At 43.7% G+C, this 23,821-nt stretch overlaps 1 protein-coding gene across 1 annotated transcript in view; it reads left to right on the plus strand.

The window, feature by feature from the left end:
- The first annotated feature begins 3,370 nt into the window (after positions 1-3,370).
- The window catches only part of NELFA (negative elongation factor complex member A), a 37,432-nt gene continuing 16,981 nt past the window's right edge, over positions 3,371-23,821 (plus strand). Inside the window, exons 1-3 of the mRNA XM_007428314.4 lie at positions 3,371-3,855; positions 20,199-20,370; positions 23,469-23,630. Of these exons, the coding sequence (XP_007428376.2) occupies positions 3,646-3,855; positions 20,199-20,370; positions 23,469-23,630 (544 nt within the window). The 5' untranslated portion in view covers positions 3,371-3,645. The remainder of the gene's footprint in view (positions 3,856-20,198; positions 20,371-23,468; positions 23,631-23,821) is intronic.

Here is a 23,821-nt window from a genome sequence, read left to right on the forward strand (position 1 = left end):
GAAGATGTGAGGAGTTACCTATAGATAATATTAGAGAGAGATGTTCTTGCCTGATTAAAATGTAATGTGATAAGAATCTCTGATAATTTTTTTAATCCATTACAGCTCCAACTAAATTCCAGTTCTCCTGTTTTCCAGTGAAATTTGTCTTCATAACATCTCCTTTTGAAAAGAATGGCCACTCCATGATAGAGTGACTGGATGAGCCCAAACATTCTCCCTTCGTGGTTTTGGACCCACAAATTCTGATTCTTTTATTCTTTTGAATGTGATTTCCCCAGCGTAAAGCAGCAGACAAGGACAAGCAAGTGTACATTCTTCAGTGTTGTAGATGATGACATGTAATCACATTGCCAAAATAGATATGGCACCAGAATTAGTATCAGGACTTGCTGCATGGGGGCACAGAATTCCTCCACATTACTAAAGGCAACATGGAGCCATAATGACTCATGTGCACTGATGAGCTGACCTTCCATTAATGTTGTCTATTGTCCTCTTAAAAGGTAAAGTTGAATTATGCCAAGTCTGGACTTTATGACAGATGGGATAAGACAGAACTCTGCATAGAAGGGAGAGTGTCAAGTTCTATAGCACCCCACATAAAAGGGCCTGGGGGATGACCTCTCCTCCCCCTCCGCCAACACTGACCGGAACAGGCCATGAAGGAAGGACAAGAAGCACCCTAAAATAGTGGCTCCAATTCCCAACCCCTGATGAGCCCATGCTGTGAAGAAATTCCTCACCTTTATTCTGATAGTGTAATGACAAGTGCTAGCAAATTTCAACTCTTGAAATTTTCATCTCTGCTGTCAGTATGTGAGGAATCCATCTTGCATGAACCTTCTGACACTGGAAATCAATAATGTGATCCACGCATTCCTGTGAAATGCCAAGCTTTAATTGGTTCATCAACCTTCCTTATGTGAAACTCATTGGTTGCTGTTACAGGTCCACTTCGTTCTTGATCATACACATCTTCGAGATTCACCATCTTTACTTTTTGGGGGGCCCAGCAATACACAGTACTCACATCAACACAGTCATCACCATAAACAACCTGCATTTGGTGAATTTCAATTGGAGGGACTGTTTCAGCAGTCAAAAATTCAATTATGGCAATTAAAACACAGTGATTAGTACTCGCTGCTGGCTTCTATTTCAAGAATAGCAACACGTTTTCTTACAGCAACTTCTTCTCAACTAAAGTGAAAGAAGAGATGCTAAAGAACACATTTTTAGAGCACCACTTCTGCTACCCCTTGGTTACTTATAGCACTGGAGGCATTACTTTTCATTCAACCCTTGTATATAATTTAACACATCACTGTACAGTACTTTTCTCTGGTCTTGTTCTCCAGCTTCTAACACTAGCAATACTAAACATATACAATCAGTATTATTTCTTCTTTTAGTATGCAGTCCTCTTTTCTAGGTCAATCTCTCAATTTATAATTCATTGTTACTAGACTTTTTAAAATTAGAGACTCAATTATTTCCTTATCAGTGGATATCCTAGTCTAATTTTTTGCTTTCTAGTTTATTTCAAAGATTGACTCTTCTGTTCAATCTATACATGTAGATTAAACAAGACTGAGTGGTCCTTCATGCCCTGGTCACCTGGCAGCTTGACTACTGCAATGTGCTCTACATGGAGCCATCCTTGAAATCCACCCAGGGGCTTCAACTAGTCTAGAATGCAGCACTGCAGGCAGTGATGGGCATGCCTTGGTATGCCCACATAACCCCTCTGCTCTGCCAGCTTGCTTCCCAGTGCAAGGCAAGGTGCTGATTGTTACCTATAAAGCCCTGTGTGGCATAGGGCCTGGTCACTTGCGGGACTTCCTATCACCCACAGTATCTGCCCAGCTGATCTAACAGGGTTGGTGTGCACTGCGTTCCTTCTATTAAACCATGCCATTTATCAGGACCCTGGAAGTGCAACTTCTGCATAGCAGCGCCTGCCCTCTGGAACGAGGTTCTCTGGGATCTGGATGGCCCTCACCCTGCTGGAATTTCGGAGAGGCTTGAAATCCTGGCTCTTCACCCAGGCCTTTGGTGAGGGTGACTGAAGGCCCCTTCTGGGTAACGCAGATTGGCTTTGCTCGTTGTCTGGTTTGTGTCATCTTTTGTTGTTTTAATCACTGTATTATTTTATCGTACTGTGGGTTTTTGCCGCAAACCACCCAGTTGCTTTAAGTCAGGAGATGTGATAGATTCAAACCAGACCACCACAGGAATTACCTTTTCCCCTATAAATTGAAATTCATCAATGGAAATCCATTGTCTATGAGTATGTGCTCCTTGCTAAATAGGGAACCTTAGATATCTTGACAGTTTTGAGTCACATCACCATTATTATTTCATCCTCTCTTTCTCATATATAACTCAAGGCACGAACATTACCTAACACTCCAGCCTATTTTCCCAACAACAACCCTGTGAGGTGGGTTGGGCTGAATGAGAGTGACTGGCCCAAAGTCACCCAGTCCCTTTCATGCCAAAGAGAGGCCTAGAACTCACAATCTCCTGGTTTCTAGCCCAGTATGATGACACCAAACTGTCTCTCCTCTTTCTGATTTTTTTTTCTTTTTAAAGAAAACATGCAATTTTCTTCATAACAGTTAGCATGGACATAATTTGACACTGCCGCCTTCTTTGGGGTGGGGTGGGGAGATCAAAAGAAGTCAAGATGGCAGTCACTACAGTGAGATCAGGCTCCGCCCACTTGAATGAGCCTTGTGGCACCTGACACACATAAAAAGAGCTGGGGTTGCACCATGGCAGCTGCCATCTTGACTTTTTTGCCCACGCCCTGGAGAGACTCCGGTCTCTTTCTTGGATGCTCTTCCAACGTTTAATCGAGGATTCCTCTTGTTTTCCTGCTCTGGATGAACATTAATCTCCTTCCACCGATGGCGTTTCCACAGATCTCCATCCCAGGCAGGGAAAGCAAGATCGTTCCGTGGCCTTGTTGTCCAGGAGGGGACTCTCGTTGGCGGCTCCCCTTGACCTCGGGGGGTGGGTCGCATAGCGGCGGGATCTTTTCTTCCAGTCTGCCCTAAGAAAATTGATGCAAAACTGCGGGATAACGTGCCAGGGCAACCCGGGAGAGGCGTTGCCCTCTGGACCAGCCGCACGAAGGAGGCGCCATTTCCCTCCTTGGAAGGGTTGGAAACGGACTGCGGCCCCTCTCTTTCGGCGAATAAAGGAGTCGCCTGCGTTCACGCCACCCGCTAAGCCGAGGCCCCGCCACCCCCAGCTCAGCCCTTCCGCGAATCCGGGTCGTTTATTTCCCGCAGGAGGCGCTTTCGCCGAGAGGAGCAGCAGCAGCAGCGGCGGCGGCGGGAAAAACGGCTGAGGAAAAACGGACGGAGGTTCAAATGAGTCCCGCCATCTTGGCGTACGGCAAACGCGCGCGCCGCCTCCCCCACCCCCGGAAGAAGCCTTTCCCTCTCTCGGGCGGGCGCCGCCATTTCCCAGTCTACCCGCGCGTCCCCGCCCTGGCCGGCCCCGCCGCCGTCGTGGGCGCCATCTTGCGTTACGGACGGAAGGCGGCCCCTCCAGGGCCGGGGCCTCGTTCCCCCTCCCTCTTTTTAGGTGTCTTCATAAAATGCCCGCCGAGAGCCCTCTTTTCGCCCCAAGATGGCGTCGATGCGGGAGAGCGACACCGGCCTGTGGCTGCACAACAAGCTGGGCTCGGCCGACGAGCTGTGGGCGCCGCCGAGCATCGCTTCGCTGCTCACCGCCTCGGTCATTGACAATATCCGCCTCTGCTTCCACGGCCTCTCCTCGCCCGTCAAGCTCAAGCTGCTGCTGGGGATCTTGCACTTGCCCCGCCGCGCCGTGGACGAGGTGAGGACGCCGCGCCGGGACGGGACAAGCGCCGCCGCCACCGCCGCTGCGTCTTTCCCGCCACGGCCGGGGCAGCAACCTTTCGCGGCTCCGCTCCGCGCTTGGTAGCCCGCCTCACCCTCGGCGGGTGCTCGAGGCGCCTGAGGCGAGGGGAGGCCGGGCGCTCGGTCCCGCCACCCGCGGAGCCGCCGGATTGTTTGGCGGGCGGGTGGGATGGTGCCCCCTGCCCTGCAGGGGTGCCCGGACAGCTTCAGCCGCGGTGGCGGATGGGAGCTGGAGTCCTGCAGCCCTGCGGGGTCAGCTGGAGCACTGCTGATGGTCGTCGTGTGGATGGATGCCTGCAATTGTGGGGGGGCTCTCTTCTTTCCAGCCATCGGCTCTTTGGGTCCGTTCGCCGGGCAAAGCAGCGCGGAGTTGGTGGTTTGAATCCAGCGGTCGGGGTTGGCAGCTGGCGCGTGGCGAGGCAGGCTGGGGTAGCCCGGCTAAGCCAGCTGAGATAAGCTTAGTACAGGGAGTAAATCCAGTCTTCCCGGTTGGGTTGCAGGGAGCCTCCTGCAGCCTGGCGCTGAAGGCTTTGCTCTGGGCTGAAGGTGGGACTTGTGGTCCTCTGAGGATGCTCTGTGCAAAAGCTTTATAGCAGGATCCCCCGGAGGGGTGAGTGTTGACCCCCAAGGGTCGATGTTGTTATTTGTAGTACTGTTAGCTAAAGTGGTACGGGGGTCGATGAACAATCTGATGCTTTGTGAAGGGGTCAATGAGCTGAGGAGTTTGGGGACCCCTGTTTATAGTCATGCTTTAAGAGAGGATGAAATCTGTGTGCGATGATTCGGTTTGCAGGGGAAGCTTTAAACAAGTAACAGCAGGTGGCAGCGCCTAACCGTTTTGGTTGATTTTGAAAAAAAAAAACTCATAAAGGTTGGACCCCATTGCTTTGTAGATGTAAGACCACTAGGAAATGCCCCAGTTGTAAGGTTAGACTGGGCTGTTGAAAAATCAGCCCAGAAGAAGATGACGCTGATAAATAAAGCTGTGGAGGCTCAGAAAAGGTGGTGGCAAAACTTTTGTATCTTGGCGCAGCTTCGGTAACATCTTCTGAACTTGAGTGAGTATTTTCCTGATCCCGCACCGCCACTGGGAGCTCAGTAAAAAGAAATGCCTCCTGTAAAGAATTGCCAGCAGGTACAGAGAGGGGGCCAATGCCAGGCCCAAGGAATACAGGCTACTCTGACTTCTCAAAGGCTGAGGGGTCCGATTCATCGAGTTGCCCGGCTCAGGAGCCAGTAGGTGATCAACTACCTGAGGCTAACTTGGTCAGTAATCAGAATCACAAGGGCAAGTAAGGGTGGACTCAGGTGATAAGAGGACAGATCTTGGCAGGGTGCCTAGTTCCAAGATGTGGCAGCAGCTTCAGAGACCAGAACAAAGGAGATCTGCTTTGCTCTTCGAGAAGCAAAGATGTTGGTGTCCCTAATTAAACCACACCTATGGCTGGGCTACTTAGACTAACCTCCAGAGACTGCCCTCCGTTGGAAACATCTCTCTGATATTGGGCTTCTGTTCCTACGTCCTTGCTTCCTACTCTGCTCCTTGACTCTCAGTTGTGCAACGCAGACCAGCATATGGAACTCTCTGTCAATTGACTCCTGGAGTGTCGTCAGTCACACTTGCCTCTCTGCCACTGCCTTGCCCTGCCTTGCCCTGTTTTGAACCTATGCTGCATTGGCCTTCTAGCACCACCACTTGTCTCTCTTAGCTATGACTCTGGACTGGGCTGCGGGGTAGCTGCACCTGGGTAGCAGGCATGATGTCACTTCTTTGAGCAGATCCACACATGCTTTGGAAACACACAGACAGCTTTCTACCTGGCTTTGGGTTTTCCTGACACAAGTGTACCAACTGCAACTCACTCCACTGTGTTTTATCAGCCTGTAACAAGACAGGAAATATCTTTCCTGCTACAGAACCAAATACTTGCACACCTCTGCTGGTAAACAACTTTGGTATTGTTGCCAGAGAAATGATATGGATATGTCTGTGTAGTCACCTGGCACTTCACCTTTACTTTGCATCTCAGAAAAATCACTTGTTAGCAATCCATCTTGTCTATTTCTTTGTCATGTTTCAGTATCGATCCCTGTCTTGGACATTAGGCAGATTAATAAAACTGCCCCAAGCTTAAAGCTGTTTCCTTAAATGTGTTCTTCTTTGAATTTGTTGGAATTACAGTTCCCATCTCTCCAGTCTTCATGATAATTGATGGGCTAGTTTGGGAAGAAGAGGGTACTTGTCTAATGCACTTGAAGGATGCTTAGATTAGGGGAGGCTAGTCTAAATGCCCATGAGACATTTGGTGAAGCAAGCACTTGCATGGGAGATTGCCTGAGAGTTTAGTTTATAGCCTTCAGTGTTTATCATCTTGAATTCCATAGAGGAAATGTGGAATATAAATATTACCAGAACAGTGAGTCATTCTAAGAAGCAGGTAAATAAGTGCAAAATTGTGTTAAAAGGTCTAGGTAAATAAATAGTTTTTATGTAGTGCTCAGAATTCATAAGTGAATCTTGAAAAAAAACAAATACTCCTATTGGGAATACGTTGGTTCTTTGCTATGTAGGGAATTATAGATCAATAGATGCGCTTTGTGTCTCTGACAGAAACCAGGCCTGGAAACAACCCAGGAGACAAGACTTTCTGAGCTCAGACTAGTAAATTTTATTAGTGTAATGATAAATAATAGAATTCCTGTGAGTATTTTCCTTTCCAAATGGGAAACATATACAGGCAAATTAAGGCACTTCAATTCTCTTTCTTATGATCTTTCAATGCAAAGGGGAGGAGACTTGTCTCCTTTGTGAAGGCAGCCCAGCTTTCACCTGTAGATTGCTTAGAAACAGCGACTCTTCTTACAACTGTGAGAATCAATATCTCACCATTTGACTCAGGAATGCATTGGAAGTTCATCTTTTGCTTTATTTTTTTAACTGTTTGTATTAGGAGTGTGCAGCTATTTGGATCCAAAGCAGAAAAGGTGCTTTGAAGAGGGTGAGGGTGCACTCACTGCACATATCTTCTTAAAGAATCATATTTTTTTTTCTGGGCTCCCATGATAGCCATCCAGTCCCAGGAAAATGCACAGTTGAGTTAAGGATGCACTGACAGGGTGAAACAAAGTCCTTGTGCCTTGCCACTATCTCCTTCATTCATACGTTCCTCTCCTGCGGACTCAGGAAAAGCAGTAGCAGCAGCCTTAGGTACAGCAAGTGTTTCCTCACTTCCACCAATGCACCTTTTCTGCTTTAGATCTGAACAGCTGCCATTCCAAATTTGCTCCTGCTGTTGTGTTTTGAAGTAGTTAATTATTAGTTATTAGCCCTTAAAAGAACATGGATGAGTCTCAGCCAGCAGTCTTGAAGAGGAGGCCAGGTAGCTAGGAGGAAGCGAACAAGGCCACAAATAGAATCACAGAAGTTTTATGAGGGAGTTGTGGAGTTGATCCACTGACTTTGGGGAAAGACTGTGTGATTTTTCTGACTGAAGATGTTTGCTGAGCATGTGGTGTGAGCAGGAGGGGCTTACAACTGCAGCTGATTAATTGATCAACTAGTGCATGAAGCCACATTCCCAAGCTAGCAGTGCAGCTCAAACTGCATTCTTTTGAAAGAGGCCAGGCAGCTGGGAGTTTATAATCAGAAGGAATAGGAGAGCAAAGAGGAGTAGGGTGAGGGTTTAGCAGAGGGAGGATCAAACCATCCTCAAACCCTGCTAGAATGATGAACCCCAAGGCAGCAGTGGTGATGACTTACTAGACATATACTTGGCACTGTATGTCTTCTCACTTGAAGTTACGCTCTTTACAGATTTTGCAAGTGAAATCCTTTGTTCCCAGGATGTTGTCCAGGAGTGTAGGAGGACCTTAAGAAGGATAAAGGTATCCCCATAAGAGTAGCAAATACTTGGAGGAACTTGGCAAGAGAGAACAAACCACAAGGAGATCTGTGCCATTGGAACTGACCGACAGATAGATTCCGGACATGAGGGCAAGTTGCAGCCATGTGAGAGAGTTCTGTCATCCCTTTTCAGAATAATGAAAGTGGCTTTCAATTCCATAGTGATGAACAAAATCAAGGTTCTCCATTGAAGAGGAAAAGAAAAGTGGTTGTGGCGAGAAGCTCACTATTGTGAAGGACAGAAGTAGCTCTCTTTGAAATAGGCAAGCTGCCAATAGAGTGCTGTCTCTCTGGTATCCATATCCAGGACATGGTGGAAAGATTACTAAGGCTCATCAGAGCAATTGGTCATTAACCATTCCAGACAAATAACTGCTCTAGAAGAGGAGGAACACTTCAAAGGCTTATAGTGAATATAAAGCCACAAGTAGAAAGGTAAAGGAGTTGGGTTGGAAGTAGTGTTTTCATCTATCTCCCGACTGATGGTCAAGTGATGAATAAGGAAAACAAGATCTTAGAAGTGGAGATGTCTAAGAAGATGATGTTATCAAGAAAGATTTAGATTCCTAAACTTTGGTCTTTATCATGAGTATAACTGATCCATAAGCAGAGATAGGCTGCACTTCAGAAGGGCAGGGAAAAGTGTATTTGAAAAGAGTCTTGTGAATCTTATCAGGTCTTTAAAGAGAAGGAGAAGGAGCAGCAGACTCAGGTAGAGGAGTGTTGGGTATTAGAAACATGGTTGTGCATGGTGATGGCAGAAGGCAAGAAAGAAGACTCAGAAATTCTCCATACAAGGCAGTAACAGTACCAGTAAACATTGACATTCCCAGATTCCATTGTCTGCTTTTCTTATTTTGTGTTCTAGGAGGAACTAGAAATCCTAACACCAGAAGCAAATATGGAAACCTGTTAGCATAAAAATCATGATTGGAAAGTAGAACTTGAAGGATACTCTTTGTTCAAAAGAAATAGACCAAATAAAATGAGATGTCAGGTGACCTTTTGTGTAAAGAAATCATGCCAATGAAGAGATTAAATGCCTTGAATGTGGAAGTTCTGCTGAAAGCTGAAGTCCTATAGAAAACATTTAGATAAATTTAAAAAGAAGCAGAAGCAGAAGTGAAATACTTGTAGGAGTCTGCCACAGTCCGCTTACCCATGTAGAGGATGTGGATGATGCCATTCTAAATCAGTGTGCCAAGTTCTCAAGAGAATAGGCTAAACTGATAATGGGAGACTTCAATTACCTCATTATCTAACTCAGCTTGGAGTGGAGGTCCAAAAGGTATCTGAAGTCTGTTGCTGACAAATTCATTTTTCAGAAAATGGAAGAAGAAATAAAGGGGTCAGCTATTCTGGAGCTAGTCCTCACCAACAGAGTGTGATTGATGGACTGAAGATGAGGCAAGTGACCCCAGCATGTTGGAGTCCAAGATAACTAGATGAGGAGAAGTTGAGAGTACTCAGCCAAGTGCCTTGAACTTCAGGAGATTTTAGCAAGCAGATTTTAACAAATTCCATTGAAAGGTGGGTGGCATAACATGGCTCAGAATCCTAAAGGATAAAGAAGCCCAAGTGGAATGGGCAAACTTGAAAAACAAGATACTTATGCTTTAAGTACAGCAATCCTGATGAGTAGGAAAATGGGAAAAGCTTCAAGAGGCCTACATGGATGAAAGGAGATGTACAAGAAATGGAAGTAGGGCTAATACCTAAGGAGTACAAGCTGGTAGTTTGAGCCTGTAGGAATGGTATCAGAAAAGCTAAAACTGAGAATGAGATGAGGTTGGTGAGGAATACAAAATAAAGCCTGAAAGCCTTTTTAGGTATATCCATTGTTAAAAGAGAATTAAGGACAGTGTTAGTCTCTTGCATGGAGAAGGCAGGGAAGTAATAAGAATAGGGTGAAGACCTACTAATGCATTCTTGATGTCTGTTTTCTCTCAGAAGAAGAGAAAATCTTTACATCTTTGAAGAAAGGGGGAATGAAACTCAGGAGTAATACAGATATAGTAAGAATACACCTTAATGATTGATCTCAGTACATTTAGGTTTACTTAACTATGCATAATGTTCTAAGATGTACAGATAGTCCTCATTTAGCAACCACAGTGGGATCGACAACTCTGGGTCTCGGAACTCTGAATCTGGGGTTAAGTATAATTGAACTCAGAGGGATTACATCAGTTTATATATATAGACAAAAAGGAATTGGCTAAATCTTGCTGGGAGGGAATTCTAGGAGCATCATTCCACCTGAGATTAGGTCAGCCCCAACCGTGCTGGCCTTTCGCAAGGCCCTAAAAACTTGGTTTTGTGCCTGGGCCTAGGGCCCCGGAAGCATGATACAGCCCATCTCTTGGCTTTGCGGACGGTTATTTTATGATGCTCAGCTATGTGTTTTATATTATGTATTTTGCTTTTTATGTATTTTATTGTAAGCCGCACAGAATCACATATGTGAGATGGGTGGCTATATAAATCAAGTAAATAAATACTTTGTAGACCCATCATATTTTGTTGGCAACAAATATTGTGAATTTTAGAACCTTAAAACCAGATTGGGGGAAGCTATATATTCATCACATGTTCACATTCTATGAATGGTTTCTTAATATAGTAACTAAATTTCAGGAGCAATATATTTATTCTGCAGACTTTGGGAAATGGGAGGGAAATAATTGTGGAGTCCTTGGGGTTCTCTAAGCTTGGTTCTTTTCTTGCAAACGTTTCATTACCCAGCTATCTTATCTTAACTCATTGAATATAATTATCTGTTATACTACAATTATATAAACCTGCCAATTGTGCCATGCTGTACAATCATTAAGAACACCTTTTCCAAATTGTTCATTGTAAAAGACGATTGTTGAAAGATATTTGTCCAAATAGAAAGCACTTGGGTAATGCTATTTTCATTGGTGTTCATTGTCACCTCTAGCTAAATAACAAGGTACAGTGGTACTTCTAGTTATGAACTTAATCCGTTCCGTGACTCTGATCACAAGTCGAGTTGGTCGCAAGTCGAGGTAAATTTTCCCATAAGGTTCAATGTAAATACGGTTAATCCGTTCCGCCCTCCGAATTTGGTCACACCCCGAGGCAAATTTCCCCATAAGGTTCAATGTAAATACAGCTAATCCGCCCTCCGAATTTGGTCGCAAGTCGAGGCAAATTTCCCCCATAAGGTTCAATGTATACAGTGGGGCAAAGAAGTATTTAGTCAGCCACCAATTGTGCAAGTTCTCCCACTTAAAAAAATGAGAGAGGCCTGTAATTTTCATCATAGGTATACCTCAACTATGAGAGACAAAATGAGGGGAAAAATCCAGAAAATCACATTGTTTGATTTTTAAAGAATTTATTTGCAAGTCATGGTGGAAAATAAGTATTTGGTCACCTACAAACAAGCAAGATGTCTGGCTCTCACAGACCTGTAACTACTTCTTTAAGAGGCTCCTCTGTCCTCCACTCGTTACCTGTAGTAATGGCACCTGTTTGACCTTGTTATCAGTATAAAAGACACCTGTCCACAACCTCAAACAGTCACACTCTAAAGTCCACTATGGCCAAGACCAAAGAGCTGTCGAAGGACACCAGAAACCCAGACCTGCACCAGGCGGGGAAGACTGAATCTGCAATAGGCAAGCAGCTTGGTGTGAAGAAATCAACTGTGGGAGCAATAATTAGAAAATGGAAGACATACAAGACCCCTGATAATCTCCCTCGATCTGGGGCTCCACGCAAGATCTCACCCCGTGGGGTCAAAATGATCACAAGAACGGTGAGCAAAAATCCCAGAACCACACGGGGGGACCTAGTGAATGACCTGCAGAGAGCTGGGACCAAAGTAACAAAGGCTCCCATCAGTAACACACTACGCTGCCAGGGACTCAAATCCTGCAGTGCCAGACGTGTCCCCCTGCTTAAGCCAGTACATGTCCGGGCCCATCTGAAGTTTGCTAGAGAGCATTTGGATGATCCAGAAGAGGATTGGGAGAATGTCATATGGTCAGATGAAATCAAAGTAGAACGTTTTGGTCTAAACTCAACTCGTCATGTTTGGAGGAGAGAGAATGCTGAGTTGCATCCAAAGAACACCATACCTACTGTGAAGCATGGGGGTGGAAACATCATACTTTGGGGCTGTTTTTCTGCAAAGGGACCAGGACGACTGATCCGTGTAAAGGAAAGAATGAATGGGGCCATGTATCGTGAGATTTTGAGTGAACACCTCCTTCCATCAGCGAGGGCACTGAAGATGAAACGTGGCTGGGTCTTTCAGCATGACAATGATCCCAAACACACCGCCCGGGCAACAAAGGAGTGGCTTCGTAAGAAGCATTTCAAGGTCCTGGAGTGGCCTAGCCAGTCTCCAGATCTCAACCCCATGGAAAACCTTTGGAGGGAGCTGAAAGCCCGTGTTGCCCAGCGACAGCCCCAAAACATCACTGCTCTAGAGGAGATCTGCATGGAGGAATGGGCCAAAATACCAGCAACAGTGTGTGTAAACCTTGTGAAGACTTACAGGAAACGTTTGACCTCTGTCATTGCCAACAAAGGATATATAACAAAGTATTGAGATGAACTTTTGATATTGACCAAATACTTATTTTCCACCATGATTTGCAAATAAATTCTTTAAAAATCAGACAATGTGATTTTCGGGATTTTTTTCCCCATTTTGTCTCTCATAGTTGAGGTATACCTATGATGAACATTACAGGCCTCTCTCATCTTTTTAAGTGGGAGAACTTGCACAATTGGTGGCTGACTAAATACTTTTTTGCCCCACTGTACACATATGGTTAAACAGTTCTGAAACATATGCATTTTATTTTTAAACCACAAAAACATGAAAAAAAGTACAGTACAGCACAGTATGAAGAGGGAGAATGGGGTGAGGAGGCAGTTATTATTTGGAGGGAGAGTCCCCCTCCAAAAGGACATCGGGGAGATCTCCTTCAGGGGTTTCCTCTCTTCTTTGCCTCTTAGCTGCAGGCTCAGTTCTGGGAAAAACCTGTCTAAAGTCAGTTGTTTTTTTCCTGCGCTGCATAACCCTCCGGAAATGAGAGAACACGTTGTTGTTCATCATGTTCAACGCTCTGGTTGTCACAGTTCTGTTGAGGTGGTGCTTCTCAAGGAAATCCTGGCACTCATTCCATTTCGCCATGATGGATTGTATCACTTCACTGCTCACCTCCTCCCCGTCCTCCTCTTCCTCAGTGGAATGCTCCTCGCCAAGCACTTTCTGCTGCTCACTCTGGAGCTCAGCAAGTTCTTCCATGGTCAGCTCCTCCTTATGGTCCTCAGCAAGTTCCTCTATGTCTGCATCATCAACAACCAGACCCATGGTCTTGCCCATGGACACAATCTCCTCCACTATCTCTGCATCAGACCCTTCAAAGTCACGTTCAGCGACACATTCTGGCCACAGTTTCCTCCAGGCTGAGTTTAAGGTCCGGCAGGTGACATCTTGCCAGGCTTTGTCAATGAGGCTGATGCAGTGGAGGACATTGAAATGTTTCTTCCAAAACTCTTTCAGAGTCAAGGATGTTTCCTCAGTGACATTGAAACACCTGGTGAAGAGCGCCTTTGTGTAGAGCTTCTTAAAGTTGCAGATCACTTGCTGGTCCATGGGCTGCAGAAGAGGTGTCGTGTTGGGGGGGAGGAACTTGAACTTTATGAAGTCGTATTCGGCGTCCATATCATCCACCAAGGCTGGAGGGTGTGCCGGGGCATTGTCCATCAGAAGAAGGCACCTTTCAGGGAGCTGGTTGTCAGAAAGATATTTTTTAACGCTGGGTGCAAACACCTCATGCAGCCATTCCATGAACAACTGCCTTGTGACCCACGCTCTCGCATTGGCCCTCCACATGGCAGGCAGTCTGGCCTTGTTCATACTGGGTTCCCTGAACGCCCGAGGGGTCTGGGAATGGTACACCAGTAGCGGCTTAATTTTCAGGTTGCCGCTTGTGTTCGCACACAGCAAAAAGGTCAATCTGTCCTTCATGGGCTTGTGCCCTGGCAGTGCCTTTTCCTCCTGCGTGATGTAGGTTCTGTTTGGCATCTTCTTCCAGAAGAGCCCTGTCTCGTCGCAGTTGAACACTTGCTGAGCGACGTATCCTTCCGCCTTCATGAAGTCCTCAAATTCTTTCTTGTAGGCTTCTGCAGCAGCCTTGTCAGAACTGGAAGCCTCACCATGTCTTGCCACACTGTGGATGCCACTTCTCTTGCAGAATTTCTCAAACCAGCCTCTGCTGGCTTTAAATTCCTCACTTTCTGCGCTGGTAGAGGGGTTCGTCCGCAATAAATCACTGTGCAGTTTCCTGGCTTTTTCACAGATGATAGCTTCACTCACGCTATCGCCTGTCAGCTGTTTCTCATTCAGCTACACTAACAACAGCTTTTCCACCTCTTCCAGCACTTGTGTCCTCTTCCTCGTTAAGATCGTTACTCCTTTTGCCACATCAGCTCCTCTGATGGCATCTTTATTCTTCAAAATAGTTGAGATGGTCGACTTCGCCATCTTGTACTCCGAGGCCAGATCAGTCACACGAATACCACGATCGTGCTTTTCTATAATGTCCTTCTTCAGTTCGATCGTCACTTTTTTCTTCAAAGCCTTATTCTTGCCAAGCCTGCTCTGCATTTTCTTTGGAGCCATGCTGACAAGCACACCAAACACCTTCCAAGCGCCACAAAACACACCACAAGCCTCACCGAATGTCTCCTTGCTACCGCGATCTCGCCCACAGGAAGCCGCGACCACGTGGCAGCAGGGCAAATGGCCGCGGATCCGGTTCGTAGCTTGAGGTGGAGTTTGCATGTCGAGGTAAATTTTTGGGGCCGGAGCTGGTCGTATCTCGAAAAATTCGTAAGGAGGGGTGTTCGTAACTAGAGGTACCACTGTATTTGTAGAGTCTTGTTTGATACAATTCTGTATTCTTTATGTTTAAGAACAGGTGCAACCCACCTCAGATATAAATTCCATTGTGGTGCTTTGAGTTTTATTTCCAAGTAAATATGAATGATACTGCAGCCATAGTGTGGCTTCTACTTCCATATTTGGACTGTTGCAATGTGCTCTACATGGGGCTGCCCTTGAAGAACATTCGGAAGCTTCAGCTGGTACAGAATGCAGCTGCCCGGGTTGTAAATAGTGCCACCTACTTGGCACATGTAACACCACCGCTTCAGGAGCTGTACTGGTTGCCGGTGTGTTTCTGGGTGCAATTCAAGGTGCTAGTTGTCACCTTTAAAGCCCTTCATGGCTTGGTACCGGGTTACCTTAGGGTCTATCTTTTCCCAGTTGTTTCTACCCGTCCAATCTGGTCTGGCAGGTTGGGCATGCTCCGGGTCCCATCAGCCAAGGAATGTCGGCTGGTGGGGACCAGGAGATGTGCCTTTTCCACTGTGGCACCTGCCCTCTGGAACATCCTCCCTCCTGAGATTAGGATGTCTTTTGGCTTTTCAGAAGGCCTTGAAGACCTGGCTTTATGCCCAGGCCTGGGGCCCCGAGCATGTGAAGGGCCCCGTTTCATGGTTGTGCTGATACCAATGGTTTTAAAAGATCTCTTGGCTGTGTTTATATTTAATTTTTTGTACCGTTTTAAGTGTTGACTGTTTTGATTGTTGTTAGCCGCCCAGAGTCACTGGTCTGAGATGGGCACTATAGAAATTGAATGAATGAATGAATGAATGAATGAATGAATGAATGAATGAATGAATAAATATTAGGACATGATGTTGGACTGGTATAAGAGCTGAAATTGAAATATTGTATTCTTTTAATTTCTGTAGCATTGCTGAGTGTGCAAAATAAATATTCATTGACTCTATTCTCAATTTCATCTTGTTTTCCTTCTTTGTGTTTTAACATTATTCTCACCTGCATTTGTAGTTAAAGTGGAGGAAGTGTGTAAACTGTTTCAGCTACAGTTGTTGTGGGAAAAGTAGCTTTTTAATTTGTGACTTGGCAGTTGAATCATCCTGGGTTCAAAAAAGATAGTTTTGATTACCATGGTAGATTACCCTGCTGCTTTCTCCAAAAACTGATCACTGAGGCTTTTTTTTTTTTTTTTTACCTTGTATGTATTTTCATAAATGTAATCTCTCTGGACATAAGGCATCTTCAGTATCCTGTCCAAATAAATGGGGTACCTCTCCTCGGGTTGAAGGTTTTTCTGATATGTCTGGTTTCTCCAACACTGGAAAAGGGGTATGTTTTTCTTTAACTCCACAAGGCTTTAAAGTAGTTTCTGCTAATATCAACGGAGGATTTTGGATAGCAGTTATGCTATATGGAATGACAGTTTCTCTTTGTATGGAGCCTTTTCTTCACCAAAGCTGTGAGCCTTTGAAAAATTGTCCCTGCTCTCTCCATTGGTGCCAGTGGAGATTGTTCTAAGACCTTTGTTGTAGGCTTAGGCGTGAGGTCAGTGCCTTAGGGAGTGTGTGTGCACGTGCACATGCCTTTTCCTTCCCCTGGACCTCACTGGCTCTTCTGCCAACAAAAGTGGGAAAAGCTAGTCAGGATGATGTGCCATCAAAAAGAAAAAAATGGAAGCCTCATCTAAACAGATGGTAATCACAAGAACATAGCAGGAACTGCTGAATTTGTTCCTCTGTCTTTTGGCAATTCCACTTCTTAATCTCTCTGTTCATCAAACACTAATTTGCTAAATTTCATTCTACTTCTTGATTTTATTGACCCTTACGTTTCTTCCTCTGTTTGGGAAGCTTTTTCATCTCCTTCGTTAATTTATTTTCCCCTTTACTTCAAAGCTTCTCCCTGCCTCCCTTTTTCACCATTTTCTTCCTGGATCTCATGTCTTTAGAGGATGAATCTGTAAATAGAATATGCATTGGTCTTTGTGTGGTAGCAGGCTAATTTCACAAAATGTTAAAAAATGATGACATTTTCTCTCTTGAAAGTAGATGTATCTTTGTTAAATGTTCTGGATATTTTTCCAGTTGCAAAATGTATCTAATGTTTGTTCCTAAGAAGTTAAATCAGTGCCTGTATCTCTTACATGACAGTATCATTTCAATGCAATATAGGGTATCTTTCATTGCTCTTCTTATCTTGGGCTTCTTATAAATACAGTTAAATGTAGAAAATAAACCTTAGCAAAATAATATTCCAAAACAACAAGCAGGCGTTTAAAGGATAAATGACATTAATTATAAACTACAATAGCGTACAAAATACTTACACCCATTAGCAAAGTTTTTGCCCGGAATGATGCTCTGAACTAGTTACCCTTTTTCACCTCATACTGAAATAGGGATAAAACTGCATGTCTCAGTTGTTAATAATCAACTTATTGCTTTTCAAAATGATTCAAAAGTTTGGGGAAGGCTATTCTAAGAATAAATAAAAAGCATCCATGCAAAAAATGGCTAGGTAAGTAAGTACAAAGATGGAAAAACCTCGGATTAATCAGTTCACCAAATTTCTCTCTGTGAAGATAATTACAATCTGAATCTTTTGAATATTCTATTTGTAAAGTTTTTAAACAGTAAATAAGCCTGCTGAAATTTAATTGTAGGGTTGTATCAGTTACCCATGTTGCACAAATGTTACATTTAACCTCAATGCCTCAGCTTCGTATCTTCATGCATCTCTGGGATAAAGCAGACAAAAGAATGTCGGGGTCTCGTATGAGTAACAATAACCTTTGTTAAACAGCAAACTGTGCTCGGAGTAAATGCATATCAGGAATGAATACCCACTTTAATACAGATAGCCTGCTGAATAGAGTGTTAAGGTAGAAGACTGAGTGATAAAAATGAGGGGTGGCTTTGCATTTTGGAATGGGAATATAGTAGAAATATACTCATAATAATTTTATTGGAGGAATTCATGACCATGATCTTACAAAAGAAAAGTCATTCTGTAAAGCAAAATAGAATCTTACATTATGGACTGTGTTGATCCCGAATTACTTTGGCCCTCAATACCTGTATTTTAAATTAATTTTAAATTAAGAATCACTTTTTTGAGGTGGGAAGGATGATAGCACATTCAGGATATGCTATATAGTTCTGTAATAGTACTCAGAATGGATCAGCATTATATTCCTTTTCATTACTGTAGATGTGAAACTATTTAGGATAGAAAAAGTCATTTAATTTATGCCAAAGCTGTGTGAGAGAGGTAGAATCAGTCTTAAATGCAGAAGTTTACAAGGGCAACTGCTTCTTCCTCCAGTAGGCAACTTTCCAGGCTCTTCATTGGTGAACAGAGATAAAGGCCTAAAGAGCAAATGTAAAATTAGGGACTTAAAGACAAGGATTGAGATACTACTACAAAAAGGATAAATTGTGAGAAGAGATTCTAGCAAGTAATCCATGATTCCTTGAATTAAAACAGCTGGGGCTTTTCGTGTGTGTGTTGGGTGTGTGTGTGTGCATACTAATGTGCTGAGTCTGGGAAGGAAGCAACCTGGAGTACTAGAAGATAAACATAACTGGAAAGAGGTAAGGGAAGATGATGGAGCACAGGAGTTAAAGAATATAACTTGTTTGAAAAGATAGATTAAAGAAATGCTGACTATGTATTTATCCATATGAATTGGATAAAGTCAACACTGGAACAAAATAAGTAATGAAATAAGGGAGTAAAAATGGTGTTTGGTAGGTGGCATGACATGGCCAACTAGGTCTCTGTGTGGAAGCTAAGCAGGGTTGAACTTGTTGCTATCTGGAATTTCAGAGCTTAGACTGGGAAGTTGAAAAACATCTTCGAAGAAGGCAATGGCAAGCCACTTCTATCCTACTTCCAAGAAACCTGCATGGATTTGTCTGTATAGTCAGTAGGAGCCTGGGATTATGGGGCACAAAGGGCAGGTTTAGGAATAGAGGGGGCATTGGCTTGTGTCCAGATCCCATATAGCTACATGTCTATCCCCAGCCTAGATAAAAGCCAGAAGAAAGAGGTTTCTCAAATCATCTTCATGGCATGTTGCAATCTTCACAGTTGACTGGAACATAGGCTGATGGCTTTCCCTGGGAGCTAGAATTAAAATGGGCTGTGGTTCTGGTGGATTACTCTGCTGATCTGAGTGGAAAAACTTGCCAGTGCCAAGCTGTGAGGAGGGATGAGTACAGGTCTTGATGTAAACTTCCTTCAGAGCCAGAAAAATTTAGAAGTCTTATTATTTCTCTGTAAGAATGGCCTGAAAACTCTCTCTAGGTTTCTTCCTATTAGCTTCCACTGTCATTCATGTCTGGGCAATTTGATGGAAAGCTTGAGAAGTCAGAAGTAAGGCTAAATTAAAGTTTTCTAAATTTCATTATGTTATTGTCATTGGTATATTTTTTCACTTATTTGTTAATGCTGTTTTTTTTTTAATTTCACATTTCATTGACAATTAGATTTATGTCCAGATTTATGTGTGGACTTCAACTCCCAGAAGTCCCCAGCCAGACTTCAGTTTTGGGAGTTGAAGTCCACACATTTTAAAGTTGCCAAGTTTGAAAAACTCTGCTCTACACCATAATAAACATTTCTATAGGAACAGGCCTCTCCTAAGGTCACCTTCATCTCCTTGATTTGTCTCAGTAAAGATTTGATGAAGTCTAGTTGATCCTTTCGGCTTCACTGTGAGATGAATTGTCCTGGTTACCTGCTAAAAAACATTAGCTATAAAAAGCTAAATTTCTTTATCACGAATTGTTTCGATGAAGCTAATGATAGACTGCAGGGTAGTAGTTTTCACATGTTTCATATCTAGTCTAATACTTTTCTGTTCTTCTGGAAAACTTGCAGATGGTAGTTTCTAGCAGCTGCAAATTATAAGGTTTGTTCTTTAAGCAAATATTTGCTCTTCTAGAACAACTCACAGCTTTTGCATTACACTCTGAGAAATCTCTCAGGTTCAGTTCCTGGATCTCAGAGATGAGGTACCAAGGTTGAAAGACATGTCTAGTTAGGACCCTGGAATACTGCTGCCAGACAAGGAGGACTCCACTGTGCAAATAGTTTCATTGACTTTATGCAGCTTCATGTGTTAATTACTTTGAAAATAGATTGTAGCTCCATTATAGAGCTATTTTTCAATATTACATAATATGTATGTTAGAATTAATAATGTTTGTTGGAGTTTCAGTCAGATAGAAGCTTTTTTTGGGTGCAGATACCTATACAAAAGACTTCCTTTTCAGGTGTCTATGTTTATTGCATGGACGCTGAGGACATACTAGAGTTGGCAATGCAATGTGGGGATGAAATCGGCTGTGCAGCCCTGTTCCTTGGTTTCTGCATGGTCATGTTTATAAATACGTTTAAGGACTAAGGGCTAAATCTATTTTATAGAGCTTCAGAAACAAGTTCTAATTTATTTTGAACATTCCACTCTTAATTTTTTTCCCCTCTTTCTTGTTAGATGAAAGGTGCACTGACTGAAATTATCCAGCTCGCTACTTTGGATCCAGACCCCTGGGTCTTAATGGTGGCTGATATTTTAAAATCCTTTCCAGATATTGGCTCCCTTAACCTTGATCTGGAAGAGCAGAACCCCAATGTTCAGGATATCTTAGGAGAACTGCGAGAAAAAGGTAACCCTCTTTTGAATTTTCCTTGTCTTACATTGGAGCCGTGTTCACACAAACTATATCTTCAATGTTTAAAACACTATTGTTGACACAAAATAGTTCATTTTGAAGGGAATTTCTGTGTATTATTAACCATAATTAAAATACATATAGTAGTTTGTCATTTGCAAAGAGTTTTAGAACACATTAGGCTTGCTTAACAGAGCTACTTGTGCGATGTAAAAAATGACAAAAGCAGAAGAAGGCAGCCTCTGATCTCTGGCTGATGTACTGCTCCCAGCTATCTGAGCGGTCCGTTATGAATTAGGCTGCCTCCCTACAGCGCTGCGATCAAGGAGGCAGCTGAGGGTGGGCTTCCAGAGAATGCTCCCCTACTGAGAAAGGTGCTTTCCCAGCACAGTAGTAGGCTCTTCCATGGCAGTTGCTTGGTGGATTACTAGAGTGCTCTCATGCTGAGACAACAAGTTCCCCCAGTTCAGTAGTTATCTTCTCCAGCAGCCTGCGGAGCATCTGATTGATGGGGTTCCAGGGAGTGCTGTTTGGGATGGTAAAGTGAGTAAGCATGCAGTTGGCAGGATGCCAGTAGCAGAGCATCTGCACTCCTTATGAATCCCTTTGGCATGGGCCTGGAGTTTATTGTGCAGATTTTTACTTCGCTTGCCCAAGCCTTGAGCAGAAGGGAAAATGTTTCTCTCTCTCAATGATCCTGTTTAGGATCTGATGAGACAAAGGATGTGCAAGGGTGAGTATGTATATTGTGGCCAGGTGCCACGTACAAGTCTAGGTGTAAAGGGTTGCCAGCGTCTGATTCAAGAAGTCCTGTGAACACTTGGCATGCCTCTCTAAAGAGAAGGTAATGCTTCTTTGAATTTACATTATTCATCTTCTCTTGGTGCTTGTTATGGTTCTCTTCTTAAAGTTGGCAAGCACGGGATGAGGGTTGAAAGAGGATCAGTGCCATTTTTCCAAGTTCAAATTTGTTTCCCTGTAGCCGGTTTACGGGGAAAACTGGTCTGAAGGTTTCCGTGTGTCTGAAAAGAACAGCCAGGGTGATTGGATGGGCATTTGTAATAAGTGATTCAGCAACATTGGTCTTTGGGTGCAAGGAGGCACAATTCAAGTTTTGTGAAAACTAGAAAGAGATAAAAATACTACTTTAGCTCTGTGAAATCTGTCACATCCTGTGTGTAGCATTGCACAGCTTTAGAAATGTCAAATGAAATGCACGTACGTGATGTTCAGTATTTGCACATATTATAGCTGTGCTAATTTTAATATAAAGCCAGTTTGGTGCAGTGGTTAAGGTACCAGGCTAGGAACCAGGAGACTGTGAGTTCTAGTCCCACCTCAGCCACTAAGCCAGCTGGGTGACCTTGGGCCAGTCACACCTTCTCAGCCCAAAAAGGAGGCAATGGCAAACCACTTCTGAAAAAGCTTGCCAAGAAAACTTCAATCGCCAGGAGTCAACACTGGCTTCAATATAGAGGGGATGATTCAATGCATTCAATGATTCAGTGCATTCAATGAGACCTAAGAATATTTTTGAACTAGAAGAGTTCTACACACAAGAATCAAAGACTCTAGTCTGGCTATAAGAAACATTAAAAGTTGTTATTTCTGCCCAAGGAGGTGTTATGAAGTACTAACTGAAAGGGTGTCCAAATGTTTGCATCTGCTGTACTAATTGTTTTCTTATCTTGAATCTGTAAACACTGCACATAAATAATAACTATGCATTCACATTTGCAGTAAGATGTTGCATTTGACTTTGTACCACATAGAGGTTGTCATCTTCTGAATTATCACCACCTGAATCCAGCTTCACACCCTTCTCCTGACCACCCAAAGTTGCTAGGAGGGTCATGGATCTAGTCCAAAAGTGGTGAAGCTCATACTACTGATCACCCTATCTACTTCCTTATGAGCAACTTTATTCACAAGGAAATCCCCAAAATATCTGCTCAGCCTGTGGGAGTCTGGCCTTGCCTATGTGAACAGAGCCGTTGGTCAGGAATCCATTATAAACCCAGAGAAGAATTGACATTTTGCTGTTAACTAGACTTGAGTATAAGCTCATACCAGTGCTCAGTCATGTCTACTTTTGACTTTTTGCCACCATCATTTTAGGTATCTTTCCAGTTGCTTCATCTCACAGAACTCAATAAGGCAAAAAAAAAAAAAAAATCAGTATAAAAAAGAATATAAATAGGATTAAAGCATATAAAAAGGCACCCAAGAAAACTAAAGGCTGAAAATATGTTAAAAATAAGAAAAGCTCCAATTTGTTTGTAAAAAATAAGCAGGGTTGGGACCATCTATTCCTCTGGAGAGAAAGGGAATGCCAAATAATGGGGGTCACCACTGAGGGGGCCTGTTGCTTGGTCTACCCCCATGAACTTTGAAAGGAGAAGGGACCTTTAACAAGCCCTTTCTAGAACTCCAAACTAGACTAGCAGATTCTGTTGCCCAGGATTGTGGCAACTAATGTGAAGGTCCCCATTCTCCTGTAATAGTCTCCCCAATGCCCCCTGCCATACTTGCCACCCCTACCCATCACAATCTTGATGGGAGCCCAACCTTCCTGTCTCTGGAGTCTAATTCTAGCCCCCTTTCCTCCACCCACCCATCCTGTCCTTGCCATTTATACATTCCGTTGGCACTGCCCACAATATACAGGGCATTCTGCAGGTAGCCCTAGAACATAGCCTTCACGCACACAGTACCCATGCCAATCATAACCAACCAACCACTTTCACCAACTTAACATCTGTCACTTAACAATCCCAATCTGATGCCTCCTGTCCACTTGTCAGTCCAACATCTTCCTTCCTAACAACCCCCAAGGCCTTCCCGCAGGTCCCCCACCGCACTCTTCCTGCATCTCTCACCATGCATCAGCACCCACCTGTTCTTTGTAAGTGTGGGGGAGAGTCTTCCTCACTGCTTGGGTCCTGTTCCTTGGGGATTAAGGGGAGAACATATCTGCTTCTTGTTTACATTCTAGACAAATTCTCCCAAAGTCCATACATTCACTTCTTGGTTGGTTGGTTGGTTTTATGCTTAAGAAAACTTATTTCTTATGAATTTTGTATTTTATATAGTGAGTGATTGTGAATCATCAGTCATGTTGCCTTTGGAATGCCAGTACTTAAATAAAAATGCCTTGACCACATTGGCTGGACCACTTACACCTCCAGTAAAACACTTCCAATTGAAACGGAAACCCAAAAGTGCCACTCTTCGAGCAGAACTCTTGCAGAAGTGTAAGTATCAGATCACCTATGGCTGTGCACACACAGCTAAGAAAAAGATGTGTGATGTTCTTGACAAGGGGCATGTCAGAGCTATTTGATAACTGTTCAATGCACCTATGACACAGCATGGCTTTCATACCACAAATTGTAATTTTAGTGATCTTCACAAGTGATTTGGGAGATGATAGCTATCAATTGCA

The sequence above is a fragment of the Python bivittatus genome, unplaced genomic scaffold, assembly GCF_059951505.1.
Source record: "Python bivittatus isolate LINGU-HERP-01145 unplaced genomic scaffold, Pbiv_v1 ctg000210_np1212, whole genome shotgun sequence".
In the NCBI taxonomy this organism is placed as follows: domain Eukaryota; kingdom Metazoa; phylum Chordata; class Lepidosauria; order Squamata; family Pythonidae; genus Python; species Python bivittatus.